This window comes from Sylvia atricapilla, chromosome 29, assembly GCF_009819655.1.
Source record: "Sylvia atricapilla isolate bSylAtr1 chromosome 29, bSylAtr1.pri, whole genome shotgun sequence".
Taxonomy (NCBI): Eukaryota; Metazoa; Chordata; class Aves; order Passeriformes; family Sylviidae; genus Sylvia; species Sylvia atricapilla.
This window is the reverse complement of record NC_089168.1, coordinates 336,006-349,297: the sequence shown is the minus strand read 5'-3', so window position 1 is coordinate 349,297 and position 13,292 is coordinate 336,006. Positions and strand designations below refer to the sequence as shown.

The following is a 13,292-nucleotide window of genomic DNA, read 5'->3' as shown; positions in this document are numbered from 1 at the left end:
CTCCTGAACTCCTGAATTTGGGGCTGAGGGTCCCACCCACAGCCCTGTGTGCCCCATCCCGGACAGCTGGGTTCCCTTGGACCCCAGAATTTTGGGGTAAGGCTCATCCCCAGACCCCTGGGCCTACCTTAGGACAACGGTGTGCCCCCATCCCGGACACCTGAGTTCCTCCCAGACCACGGAATTTCGGGGTGAGGGTTCTCTCCCGGACCCCTGGGTGCCCTGGTTGGGTTCCCTTGCATTGGAAGGGTGGACCAGAGCTCCCTGATGTGGGTGGTGGAGCTGCCCAGATGTGCACATCTGTATAGCACACACATGTTCCCACATGTTCCCACGTCCCAGGCTTGGCTGCTGTGATTCCTTTCTTTCTGGGAAGGATTTGTGTGTTCTTCGCCCAAAATGCTGACCCCCAACTCCACGTGTGACAGGCTGGAGCAGCTCTGGTGGCACCTCTGTGCTGGTGGTGATGGAGTCACCCTCGGGGGTGGGACCCACCTTGGAGCCCCCCCAGCTCCTCCTCACGGCTGCTCCCGAAGGCTCCTGACATCCCAACGGAACAGGGAAGCACGGCACGGAATTAAACTCTTAATTACAGTCATTAATGAGCGTGGAGGCAGCTGGGCTCCGTGGGCAGGGAATCCCATAGCGTGTCAGGGGAGCTCCTGCAGGGAATGTCCCAAAACTAGGGGTGCAGGGGTCCCAAAACAGAGCTGGGGGTGACGGGACCGGGCTTCCCCAGACCCTCCGGACCCGGTGCTGGGTCATCCCACCACTTACACGTGTTCCATGGATCCCTCATGCCCCCACCTCTCTGTGCCCACCCCATGCCCCTCTGGCCGCCCCGGGCAGAGGAAGGTGATGAAGGACTCATGGGCCGTGCCCAGGGCAGGATGCTCCATCTCGGGGAGTGGCATTTAATCGATCAGATCTCAAATCTCTTAATTGTATCACCCCGGGGCCTTGGATGTGCCTCAACCTTCTCCTGTATCCATGGACTCCCGAGAAATCCCTCCCCTTTGTCCCTTAGGCTTGGCTGGGAGTGGAAAGGATGGGTGGGCACCGTGGTGGGGGGGACCCCACGCGTGGGGAACATTCCAAGGACCCCCAAAGTGGGGGCTCACGGGCATGGCTGTGCTGGCACTCTGCTGCCACAGCGTGACCAGCGCCGCCCTCCCCGAGGCTGTGGGTGCCCATCCCTGCCGGGTCCATCCCTCTCGCCGTCCTTTGTTGGGTACTAATAGCCGGTTTCCATATGCACGGCAGCATCTGTTCCTGCCAGGGAGATTTGCATCGCTAAATGTAAATTGGGTGTTCTATCATTTATCATAAACGGGAGGGCGGAGGGGGTGCGGAGGGGGGGGAGCGGCGAACCCGGGCCAAGTTGTCATGGGGAATCACACGGCTCATCCTTCGCCCCGGCACCGAAGTGCGGAGCCACTTGTGATGGGGCTGCGCGTGGAGGGACGGGGCTGGTCCCGCGTGGGGAAGGACCCCGAGGCAGTGCGGGGACATCGGGGTCAGCACCCAGCGCTCCCCAGTCCCCCAGACATCAGGGTCGCCCCTGAGGTGAGGCTGGAAGGAGCAGAGGACACCAGGGCTGAGGATCTGGTCTCCAGCCTCCCTCTCCTTCCCCCCCGGTCATGTCCCCGGGCCGGGATGTCCCGACCCGCCCCGTCCCTCCCAGCCCGGCCGCAGACACCTCCCTCGCCTCCTGCCCACCCCTCCATCCTCGGTCGGACCTCGGAACCCGCCGCCACCGCCGGACCGATCCCACCCTGGCCATGAAGGGTGCTCTGCGTGGAGGAATGTTCTCCCGGCATGTCAAACGGCACCCCGGAGTGAGTCACTCAGCCCCCCCTTCCTCCAGGGACCCCCCCCAACCCTCCCCTGCCCTCTCCCCCTCCTCACAGGGTCCCCGCGCAGCCCCATCCCTCAGGCTTGTCCTTGCCCATCTCTCACCACTTGCCTGGAGCCCCTTTGACTTCCTCACATCCTTCTCCCTCCATCCCATCATCCCGCTCCCCATTCCTCCTGGTCTGTGTCCTTCATCATCCTCCTCTTCCTCCCCCTCCCCAAAACCCTTCTCAGCCCCCCCCAGCCCTGCGTTATTCTGGCTTCTCCTTCCCGCTGTCGTCCCGCTCTCACAGCACCCTCTGGGTGAGCCTTCACCGAGGGAAGGTGGGACCACCCTGTGCTTCCCAGCCCACCCCCTCCATCCATCGAGGGGCCGGAGCTCCTTCACCGAGCCTGGCTGGGGCACCTCAACTCTTACCCACACCCCAAGAGGCACCCAGTGTCCTCCTGTCTGGGGACATCTTTGTCAGGGCGGGTGGAAACGAAGCCCCAGCCCCAGTGACCTCAGCAGCCCCAGATCTGTCCCTGTCACCCCTCAAAATGTCAAGCTGAGGGATTTGGGTAAAAAAAATGCCTCCACCCCGCGGCTGGGCACTGCCAGGGGGATGCCAGCACCGTGGGCACAGGCAGTTGGGATCCCCAGGGTGCTTCCCACGTCCTTGGGTGGGCAGCACAGGCCGAGGCTCCCGCGTGATCCTCACTGCAGAATTGGGAGATTTGGGGTGTTTCTGTTCCTGCCGCGATTTCCCCAGCTGAGGAAAGAGAAACACAGAAGCCCCCAACCTGGAGGTGTAAAGGCGGGGGGTGGTCCTGGGTGCTTGAACACAGCAGGAATTGCCGCCGGCAGAGGTTGTTGGAACAATTTTTGTGGTGTCACCGTGTCCATGCAGCCAGGCTGCCAGCCCGTGCGCTCAGCCGGGCAGGTGTCGCCACGATTTCACCCGGGGATGGATCCGGCTGCCTGGCAGTGATGGATGTCCCAGGCACACCGCGGCCGTGAGGCACAGCAGCGCTGGCACGACCAGACCCCGCCGGCACGGCTCGGTGGGCACCGAGCGGGCACAGCCTGGCACGGAGCCCCCATCGCCCACGCACCCAGCGCCTGGGGGGAAACCGGCCTCCACCTCTGGCACCTGCGCCTTGGCAGCCTTCTCCTGCCCCTAATTCTTCCCAGCCATTAATTACCCAGACGGTGTCGGCAGCAGATGGTGAGACGGCCTCGCTGCCCCCAAATCCTCTCCAGCAGCCACAGCAATTCCCGGCGCTGCGGCGGGTTCTTGATTCGCCAGCGTTTGGGCAGCGGCTGCTGCCAGCTCCTGCTGCCTCTCGGTGCCAAGGACCATCATCCGCTGATGGCCCCGACCTCCCGGATGGGCGCTGGCGTCTGCCGGCCGCTCCATCATTCCAGCCTGGCCGAGCAGGAGCTGGGCTGTACTGGGAGCACTGGGAGAGGACTGGGGGTGGATCCGGTGGGGAGCAAAGGCTGGGCAGGGGGGACACATCTGCGTTTCCCCCTTTTCCCCGTGCACGGATGTGCTTGGCAGCGAACTGGGAAAAGGGTTGGACTGACCCTTTCCATGGTATTTTCCAGTCGTTAGCCGCCGCTGCCCAGTGTCATCTCAGCGGGGAAACTGAGTCACGGAGCCCCCCCATAGTTCGGGGGCGCTTTCTCTGAGCTGCGGCTGCCGAGCAGAGCTGCTGGTGGAGCCCGGTGCTGGCGATGCAGCTCGGCGCCGATCCCGTTAATGGGCAGGACTCGGCGCCCTCCCAGGGGCACGGGTTGTCGCCGCTCTCATTACGCTCCCCGCGTCCTCCTCGGCGCGGGGGCCGCGGTAATTTGGGGGAGGTCAAAGCCGCCTCGGCTCGGCTCCGATTGAGGCCGCGTCGCTCCGGGCGCTGGGGGATTGGCAGCGAGAGCGGAGATGAGGAGATGGAGCCAAGGTGCGATGGGAGCCGCCGTGGGCACGGAGAGGGGGGTGAGGGGACACGCTCGCAGGATGGATGTGGTGAGGCTGGGGTCACTGAGTGCCCCCCCCTCCCTCCAGGAGCTGCTCTGGACCCCCCGGCTGCTCAGCACCAGTGTGTCCCAGTCAATCCCAGTAAGATGAACAGAGCCTCCTTGGCTCGTGCTCGGTCAGGAGATGGTGCAGGAGGTGGTGCGGAGCCTGGGGGGCTGTGAGGGGTCAGGGACGCTGTCTGGAATCACAGCATGGCTTGGGGACAAACCTTGCCCAGGACCTCAGGGAGGACCCATGAGCCAAGGCTCAGCCCTGAGCAGAGTCACTGGGAGCACTGGGAATGCTGGAAATGCTCAGCACCAAATCCTTCCATAAGAACCATAAGCTGAGTTTCGCTCTGACCAGGGGCACTGGGAACACTGAGAAGGCCGGGAATGGGGTGCCCAGGACCAAATCCTTCAGGGAGGAGCCCTAAACTGAGGCTCAGCCCTTAGCGGAGGCACTGGGAGCACTGGGAAATGCCGGGAATGGGGTCCCCAGCTCCTCAGCAGCGCCAGCACTGGGCAGCCACAGGCAGAGGGGAAGCGATTTCTCATTCCAAATCCAATTCCTCTCCAACACGAGCCGATTTTTCTCTCCCTCTTTTAATTCAGTCACTCAAGCTGACAGCTACACTGTGTACCGCAGCCCGGCTACAGGATTGCTCTGCCATATTCCCCCTGTAAATCTCCCGGCGTGTCAGCTCTCCCTTTCACTCTCCAGTCCGCCTGATAAATATTCATTTTATTGGGGTATTTTTCATTTCTCTCTCTCTCTCTCTCTCTGCAGCTCGTTCCCCTCATTGGCTTCATCAGTGTGGGCCTGGGCAGTGCAGTCCTGTACCTGCTGCGGCTGGCACTGTACAGCCCAGACGTCAGGTATGGCTTGAGGTGCCCTGGGGGTGCTCAGGGCTCTCCCCCCACACCCCCAGAGCACGGGGGGGCTCAGCCCGGCTGTGGTGGCAGGTGCTGGGGTGCCCAGACACACCCCTTCATGGTGAATGATGGGGGGAAATGTGGGTCCGGAGGTGCCCAGAGGACAGGAGGGAAGTTGGGGGGTTGTCTCCCCTCTCCTGGATTTGGGGGGGGATGGGAGAAGGGCCCCCTCTTAGCCAGGTAAGAGCTGAATGTGGCTGACGGGCGAGGGTGTGGGGAGGGTGGGATGGAGGGGAATGGGAAATGGTGGGAGGGATGGTTGGAGAAGGGAGAGGGACAGACAAAACCAGCAGGGAGGGATGAGCAGAGAGAGGGGTGTGAGGATGGACGGGGGTGGGATGGTCAGAGAAGGGGTGGGGAGGGAGGAACGGACAAAACCAGTGGGGAAGAATGAGCAAAGAGCGAGGTGTGAGGATGGAGGGATGGATGGATGGATGGATGGATGGATGGATGGATGGATGGATGGATGGATGGATGGATGGATGGGTGGAAGGAAAAAGGGCTGTGAAATCACAAAGGATGTACGGGCAGGACAGCTCCATGTGCTGGGGTGACCAGGCTGGTTTTCCCATGTCCCCACAGCCCCCCACTGCCCTTCACCTCATTTGTAATTGTTTGCTCCTGGTAAAACCGCTCATGGATTTAATCTGGCTCCAGACGAGCTCCACAATTAGCAGACCCAGACACCTTGGCTCGGAGGGTGGGAGTGCAGGGAGGGGGGTGTTTGGGAGGGAATAACAGCCCCCTCCAATCTCCCAACCACATAAAACAGCACCAGGGGGGTTGTGTTTACAGCACGGCCCCCCCTCCATCCCCCAGCACACACACAAACATCTTCCCAGATGGAAAATTCTGCTCTTGGCCAGCGCCAGCGGATGGAGGGGACGGAAGAAGGGGGGGACAACACGAGCTGCTCTCTCCAGGGACCCCATCCCACGGCTCCACTGGCCTCCCACAGCCCCTCCCGAGACAGGACGGGACGTGTCCAGTTTGGGAAGGCTCCAAGGAGAACTGGGGATGGTGGTGCTGGGGCTGGGGGGGTTACAGTGGGGTGGGGAGGGGTCTCTCCCCCACTCCTTACAGGTGCTGATGTCCCTGTCACCCCTCGCAGCTGGGACCGGAAGAATAATCCTGAACCCTGGAATAAGCTGAGCCCCACAGACCAGTATAAAGTGAGCACTGGGTGAACTGGGAGGGCTGGCAGCGTACGTGTGTGTGGGAGGCAGTCACATTTAGAGCAAAACACTGCGTTTTTCTCAGGGAGGGGGAAAAGGGGGGATCAGCCCTCTAGCAGAGTCCCCTAAATCCTTGTGCTTGAATTTGGGGTGGGGACACTGTGTGACACCAAGGCCAGGCTGCAGTGACACCGGACAGGGAGGCCACAACCCACCCCCCTGACCTCCATCCCTTCTCCAGTTTCTGGCAGTTTCCACTGACTACAAGAACCTCAAGAAAGACCGTCCCAGCTTCTGAGCCACTTCTGGGATGCACTGGGGTGAAGGAGGAGCACCCCCAGCCCCCTCACAGCCCCCCCAGTTCCGCCACAGCCCCACACACAGATCCCACTGCTTCCCCAGCACCCCCAAACTGCGTGGTCATGTCCCACCCCCCAATAAACCCCATCCCCGAGGGTGCCCTCACCTCGTGCCTGCATTAAACTCGTAGCACGGGAATAAATTATGGGGGACCCCCCAGCAAACTGGATTCTTTATGGTTTTTCCCATTAAAGCAGGAGATGTTATCACTCCCCCAAGGAGGACTGGGGCAGGGGGGGCTCACATCCCGCTGGATGCAGGACAAGCCCTTGGGTGCTGTGTTTCCACTCTCTCACGCTCCAGGGGCCCCTCTGGAGAGGGAAAGAGCTGGGTGGGGTGGAGGGGTCACACCCACACGTGTGAGCCACGTCCTGGCTGTGTGGGCACCCTCTGGAATACGTGACATGGGGCAGGGTCTGGCTGGTGCTGGGCATGAAGAGGGTGGGAAAGGATCCCAGGCTAAACTCCCCACGTTTTCTGCTGCTCAGCATCACCCCTGCCTTCAGAGCCCACTGGGGGAAGCACCAGGACGGGGACACTGAGGCATGAGAGGTCCTGGCATGGTGCTGAGGGGCTCCAGGGACCTGTCCCTAATGTCCCTCTGTCCCCCCCAGGCCAGCACCCACACACCTCCAGGCTTTGCCCCTACTTTTATTAGCAACCCCTCCCCATAGAAAAGTGCAAGATGAGGCTGGAAGAAGCAGTGCTCCCCCAGCCCAAGCAGGGTCTGGGGGTTCTCTGTACCCTAACACTGATAGCGAGGATGGGCGTGCGCCGCCCCCACCCCGGGGACGAAGCACCCCAAGGTGGTAACGGGGCAGAAGGGGAAGGAGGAAAGGCAGAGGGTGGGTCTCAGCCTCTCCTTGCCCCTCCCAGTGACCCCAGCCTGGCAGGAGGGGTGCCCACCCCTCAGTGGTCGCTGAAGCCGGGCATGGGGAAGGCACGAGCGAAGGTCTCGACGCGCTGGCGAAGGTCCCCCAGGCGTCGCTGAGTCTCTTGGTCCTTGAGCAGGAAGGTTTTGAAGTCCTGGAGCTTACCTGGGGGTGGGGACAGCAGGTGAGGAGGGCAGAGCCCCACGGCGGCTCCATCCCTCCTTCCCAGCTTCTTGCAGCAGGGGTTGGCACCTTGTGCGGCACCACAAGGGGAGAAGAGCTGAGGGGCACCCAGGAAGGGGAGAACATGGGGAGAGGGGTCCCCCAACGCTCACTGGTCTTGCTCTTGACGTCCAAGGCCAGCATGATGCCCTCGTCGATGAACTCCACGACCTTCTGGAAATCCTCCTCGCGGAAGTGGCGGGAGGTCAGCGCGGGGGCTCCTGTGGATGGAGCCCATCAGGGACAGGGCCACTGTGGAGGCAGCAGCCCCTCTCAAGAGGCTCCCTGGGTCCCAAGGAGCTCCTCGAGTCTCAGCCCCTCCCTGAGACTCCCCAAGTCCTGGTCCCCATGGGGTCCTGCCCCATTTCCCGGCCAAAACAAGCTCCGAATTCCCACTTGGAGACCTCAGGGAAGGGTGAAACAGAGCGGGGCTGCTGTGGGGTGAGAACCTGGGGACCCCCAGCCCAGGGATGGACCCTTGCCACGGCCTGTCCCTCACCGAGGCGCAGCCCCCCCGGTGTCAGAGCGCTCTTGTCCCCCGGGCACGTGTTCTTGTTGGCAGTGATGGAGACGAGCTCCAGCACCCGCTCTGCCCGCGCCCCGTCGATGCCCTTGGGCCGCAGGTCCACCAGCACCAGGTGGTTGTCGGTGCCACCTGGGGAAGAAAGGAGAAGGGTGAGGATCCCTGAGCACCCCCAGACTCCTCTGCTGCCCCTTTCCTGCTCTGCAGTGCTGCCCCTGTTCTGCCTCCCTCCCCTGCACACCCCACTGCTGCCCTGAGATGGAGTGATGCCACTCGTCCCCACCACAGCTCACCCCTCCCTGTCCCCACAACAGCGGGGACACAGCATTACCTGACACCAGGGTGTACCCACGCTGCAGCAGCGCCTGTGCCATGGCCTTGGCATTCCTCAGCACCTGCTGGCAGTACTCTCGGAAAGCTGGGGAGCTGGCCTGGGAAATGGGGACACCCCATCAGCACAGGGGGGACAGGCCACCCCCTGCCCCAAGCCCGCCACGCTGGCACAGACCTGTTTGAGGGCCACAGCCACGGCAGCAATGGCGTGGTTGTGGGGTCCCCCTTGCAGCGAGGGGAACACGGAGAAGTTGATCCTGTCCTCCAGGTCGTAGAGGATCTCCTTGCCCGTCTTCTTATCCACGGAGCGCACGCCCTTGCGGTAGAAGATCAATCCTGACCTGGTGGCAAGAGACACTGTCACCTCTCCTTCCCAGGGGACAATGGGACACACTGGCCATGTGTCCCCCCACGGAGACACAACCCCCATTCCAGGGGGCCTCACCTGGCGCCACGCAGGGTCTTGTGCGTGGTGCTGGTGACCACGTCCGCGTGCTCGAAGGGTGACGGGATGGCCTTGGCCGCCACCAGCCCGCTGATGTGGGCCATGTCTGCCAGCAGGTACGCCTTCACCTCCTCGCACACCTGGGGACACCGTGGTCACCTGCTGGCCCCAGACCCCCGTCCCCAGGCCCCAGGCCCCTCCCCACGTACCCTCCTGATGCGGGCGTAGTCGATGAGGCGGGCGTAGGCGCTGGTGCCCGCGATGATCAGCCGCGGACGGAAGAGCCGCGCTGTCTTCTCCAGCTGGGCGTAGTCAATCAGTCCTGTGGCGGGCTGGGAGGGACAGACAGACAGGAGGGTCAGCCCAGGGACAGACAGACAGGAGAGTCAGCCCAGGGACAGACAGACAGGAGGGTCAGCCCAGGGACAGACAGACAGGTCAGTCAGTGCAGGGACAGACAGACAGGTCAGTCAGTGCAGAGACAGACAGGAGAGTCAGCCCAGGGACAGATAGATTGGTCAGTCAGTGCAGGGATAGACAGACAGGCCGACAGGTCAATCCAGGGACAGACAGACAGACAGACAGATTGGTCGGTCAGTCCAGGGATAGACAGACAGGCAAACCACCCTAGGGACAGACAGACAGGTCAGTCAGCCCAGGAACAGACAGACAGGTCAGTCAGTGCAGGGACAGAAAGATTGGTCAGTCAGTGCAGGGACAGACAGACAGGTTGGCAGGTCAGTGCAGGGACAGACAGACAGACAGGTCAGTCAGTGCAGGGACAGACAGACAGGTTGGCAGGTCAGTGCAGGGACAGACAGACAGACAGGTCAGTCAGTGCAGGGACAGACAGGGCAGTCAGCCTAGGGACACACAGATTGATCAGTCCAGGGACAGACAGATTGGTCAGTCCAGGGACAGCCAGACAGGCAGACTGGTCAGTCAGTCTGAGGATAGACAGACAGACTCATCAGCCTAAGGACAGACAGGCAGACAGACAGCCTGGTCCGTCAGCCCAGAGTCAGACAGATGGACAGACAGCCAGCGCCATCAGCCAGCCCAGGGATGGACAGACAGACAGATCATGGTCAGTCATGGCTGCCTGTGAGGGATGGACACAGCCCAGCCAGTCAGCCCAGGAACAGAGAGAAAACCAGAGCCTGGTCAGTCAGCCCTGGGGACAGATGGCTGGACAGACAGCTCAGTCAGTCAGGCCAGGCTCAGGCAGATGGATAGACAGCCCTGTGGCCAGCTGTGAGGGATGGCTGAACAGTCAAACAGAGCTCATTCAGCCAGCCTGGGGATGGACAGACAGAGCTCTATCAGTCAGCCTGGGGATGGACAGACAGACAGATCAGTCACCCCCGGGGATGGACAGACAAGAGAGCTTGGTCAGTTAGTCCAGAAACGGACAGCCAGCTTGGTCATCCTGGGAATGGACAAACTGATGGACAGCCAGCCTGTGGAGGAACCCCTGTGCCCCCTGCCCTGAGCACAGCACATCCACCTCAGCATCTCCCTTGGCACTGAGACATGTTGGGACACAGAGAGGAGGGAGGACAAGGGTTTAACAGAGCAGCTTGGACACCTCAGGGACACCTCAGGGACACCTCAGGGCTCATCCCTCACCCACAGACCCTCCCTTCCCCCAGACCCTGCCCCTCAGCTCACATCAAGCTTGTAGGGCATCGACTCGAAGAAGATGGAGGTGGCCGAGATCCTCTTGACGTCGGTCATGTAGCCGTGCGTGAGGCTGCGGGGAGGACACGGGGTGAGGCCGGGACCCCCGGGGGGCAGCGGGCCCCACGTCCCACCCCCCAGCTCCCCACATACTGGCCCCCATCGGGCAGGTCCAGCCCCATCAGGCGGTCGTGGGGCTGCAGCAGGGCCGTGTAGGCAGCGAAGTTGGCCGGGGAGCCCGAGTAGGGCTGGACGTTGACGCCCCAACGCGCGGGGTCCAGGTCGAACGCTTCCAGCGCCCGCCGCTCGCACAGCAGCTCGATCTGATCCACCACCTCGGCCCCCCCGTAGTACCTGGGGACACAGGATGGGGTCCCCCATTGTCATCCCCCTGGGAGACTCGCTGCACTGGGGAGCATCCCTGGATGTCTCCTGCAGCTGAATCCCCAGCTGAACCCCAGCCCACTGCCCACTTTACCTCTTCCCAGGATACCCCTCCGAGTATTTGTTGTTGAGGCAGGAGCCCAGAGCTTCCAGTGCTGCCCGGCTGCAGAAATTCTGGGGGGGGAAAAGGTGGGTGAGAATCGGAACAGCCAAACCCCACCTAAGCAGGGCCAACCCTGACCCCACTCCTGCCCCACCTCAGAGGCGATGAGCTCCAGCCCCCGGCACTGCCGATCCTTCTCCTTCTGCACCAGGCTCCACATTTCGGGGTCGCTGTCAGCCAGGCTCTCCTGCCCCGTCCAGCCGGGGCTGTGCCCGGTGGCGGCGGCGGCGGCAGCGGGGCCGTGCTGTGCCCGCTGGCTGCCGGTGCCCAGCCGGCCCCCCCATCGCTGCAGGGTCTGCACAGAGAGGGGGGGACAGGCTGTGACCCCTGCAGCTCCTCAAACCCGTCCCGGGACCGGTGGGTGACGGTGGGAGGCGCAACACACCGGTGTTCTGTCTCCAGCCACCGGTGTCACCCCACAAGGTGGGCGCATGGGGACCCCAAGGACCCCACAGGGCTCATGGGGACTCCTCCAAAGAACATGGGGATCCCCTCAAGTTCCACACAAGGCACATGGGGACCCCTCCAAGGTTCCCAGAGGGGGACCCCCCAAGACACATGGGTACCCCCAAAGCTCTCCCCAGGGTACAAGGGGACCCCAGAAGCCACACGGGGATCCTCCCAAGCACGCCACAGGGTACGTGAGGACCCCCTCAAAGTCCTCACAAGGCACACAGGGACCCCCCCAAGACACTCGGGGATCCTCCCCAAGCGCCCCACAAGGCACATGGGGATTCCCCCCCCATAAGCTCTGCTGGATTCTCACCCATGGGACCCCCCCTCGTTGTACGCGGTGGTTTTGGGGGGACCCTCGCGGAGTCGCCCCCGCTGCCCCGGGCACAAGCAGAGGGGGCCCCCAGTGTCCCCCTCACTCCGGTGGCCGGTGATGTAACCGCGGCCGCCCCATTGCATCACTCGCGGGGCCGCGGGCACCGGGCAGGGGCCAAGGCCGGTGGCGGTGACTGTCCCGACCCGGGGACTTTGGGACGGACGCCAAGTCCGCGGGGGTGGGGGAGGAGCTGGACCGGGACGGCGGCGGGAACACACGACACCGGGATGGGGGGTCCCGGTGCCCAGCCGAGGGCGAGGAGAAGAAGCGGGATGGAATTGAGACCCCCGGGAGCGATGGGGGTTAGAGGATGGGGCACCGGGACACCGGGACACCGGGACACCGGGACAGGGACACCCCACTGGGGACCGGAGACCGAGACCCCTGCGCGCACCGGGGCCCCAGTGAGTGTCACCCCGCCGGGTACCGGGACTGTCCCCGCGGGGCTCCGGGACCTCTGTGCGCACCGGGGGATGCGGGAACCGGGGATCCTTACCGGGGATCCTTACCGGGGATCCTTACCGGGGACCCCCCCCCGGGCACCGGGCCCCTCTCCCAGCCCCGAGGCTCACCCTGCCCAGGCGGAGCGGCCACATCTCGGTCAGCGCTGCACGTGGGTCCCGGCCGGGTGCCGGTCCCGGTCCCGGTTCTGGTCCCCAGCTGGCCCCGCCCCCACGCGCGTGCTGCCGGGAGGGCGGAGCCACCGGAGCCGCGGGGGCCGACGGGAAACTGGAGGTCCGACACCTCCCCCCACCCCCCCCGACAGGGTTAGCCCCATCCCTGCACCCCCCATCCCCAATCCTGGGGTCCCCTAATCCTGGAGTCCTTTATCCCTGCACCCCTAATCCTGGGGTTCCCTAATCCTGGGGTTCCCTAATTCTGCGGTGTCCCATCCCTGCACCCTCCCATCCCTAATCCTGGGGTTCCCTAATCCTGCGTACCCCATCCCTAATCCTGGGGTTCCCTAATCCTGGGGTCCCCTAATCCTGGGGTTCCCTAATCCTGCGTACCCCATCCCTAATCCTGGGGTCCCCCATCCCTGAACCCCCCATCTCTAATCCTGGGGTCCCCTAATCCTGGGGTCCTCTATCCATACATCCTCCCATCCCTAATCCTGTGATCCCCCATCCCTGCATCCTCCCATCTCTAATCCTGGGGTCCCCTAATCCCTCGTACCCCATCCCTAATCCTGGGGTGTCCCATCCCTGCACCCCCCGTCCCTAATCCTGGGGTCCCCCATCCCTGATCCCCCACCTCCAGATCTTGGGTCCCCTGTCTCTGCAACCCCCTCACCTCAACCCAACGTCCCCCATTCCTCTCCCCACGCCTCAGCCTAGAGTCCCCATCCCTGCTCACCCCCAAACCGGGGTCTCTCATCCTTGCATCCCCTCCATCCCTAATTCCGCCAGCTCCCTCCTTCCTGCACCCCCCATTCCTAATCCCGGGGGTCCCGCCTCCTCGCTCTCCCCCCATCCCCGTGCGGGGCGGGATCAATACACTCTTTTTTATTTATTTTTTTT

General features: G+C 63.2%; 2 protein-coding genes across 4 annotated transcripts; one reads left to right on the top strand and one right to left on the bottom strand.

Annotated features, from left to right (window-relative positions):
* The first annotated feature begins 1,699 nt into the window (after positions 1–1,699).
* On the top strand, positions 1,700–6,291 carry NDUFA4L2 (NDUFA4 mitochondrial complex associated like 2). The gene is made up of 4 exons (XM_066337466.1): positions 1,700–1,838; positions 4,641–4,729; positions 5,898–5,958; positions 6,203–6,291. Exons 1-4 carry the CDS (start codon positions 1,782–1,784, stop codon positions 6,257–6,259), a joined length of 264 nt encoding a protein of 87 aa, XP_066193563.1. The 5' UTR covers positions 1,700–1,781; the 3' UTR covers positions 6,260–6,291.
* A 663-nt stretch (positions 6,292–6,954) lies between these two features.
* SHMT2 (serine hydroxymethyltransferase 2) lies at positions 6,955–12,471 on the bottom strand. 3 transcript variants are annotated; one of them, XM_066337448.1, is made up of 12 exons: positions 12,345–12,471; positions 11,038–11,238; positions 10,875–10,954; positions 10,550–10,750; positions 10,388–10,469; positions 8,926–9,048; positions 8,717–8,856; positions 8,447–8,612; positions 8,270–8,369; positions 7,915–8,070; positions 7,529–7,636; positions 6,955–7,358 (listed from the first exon to the last, which is right to left on the bottom strand). In XM_066337448.1, the coding sequence occupies exons 1-12, from the start codon at positions 12,366–12,368 to the stop codon at positions 7,231–7,233; spliced, it is 1,509 nt and encodes a 502-aa protein (XP_066193545.1). In that variant the 5' UTR covers positions 12,369–12,471; the 3' UTR covers positions 6,955–7,230. The 3 variants fall into 3 exon arrangements, with proteins under 3 accessions (XP_066193545.1, XP_066193547.1, XP_066193546.1); XM_066337450.1 differs by lacking the exon at positions 10,550–10,750; XM_066337449.1 differs by lacking the exon at positions 11,038–11,238 and having other exon boundaries at positions 12,345–12,432.
* Between the last annotated feature and the right edge of the window lie 821 nt (positions 12,472–13,292).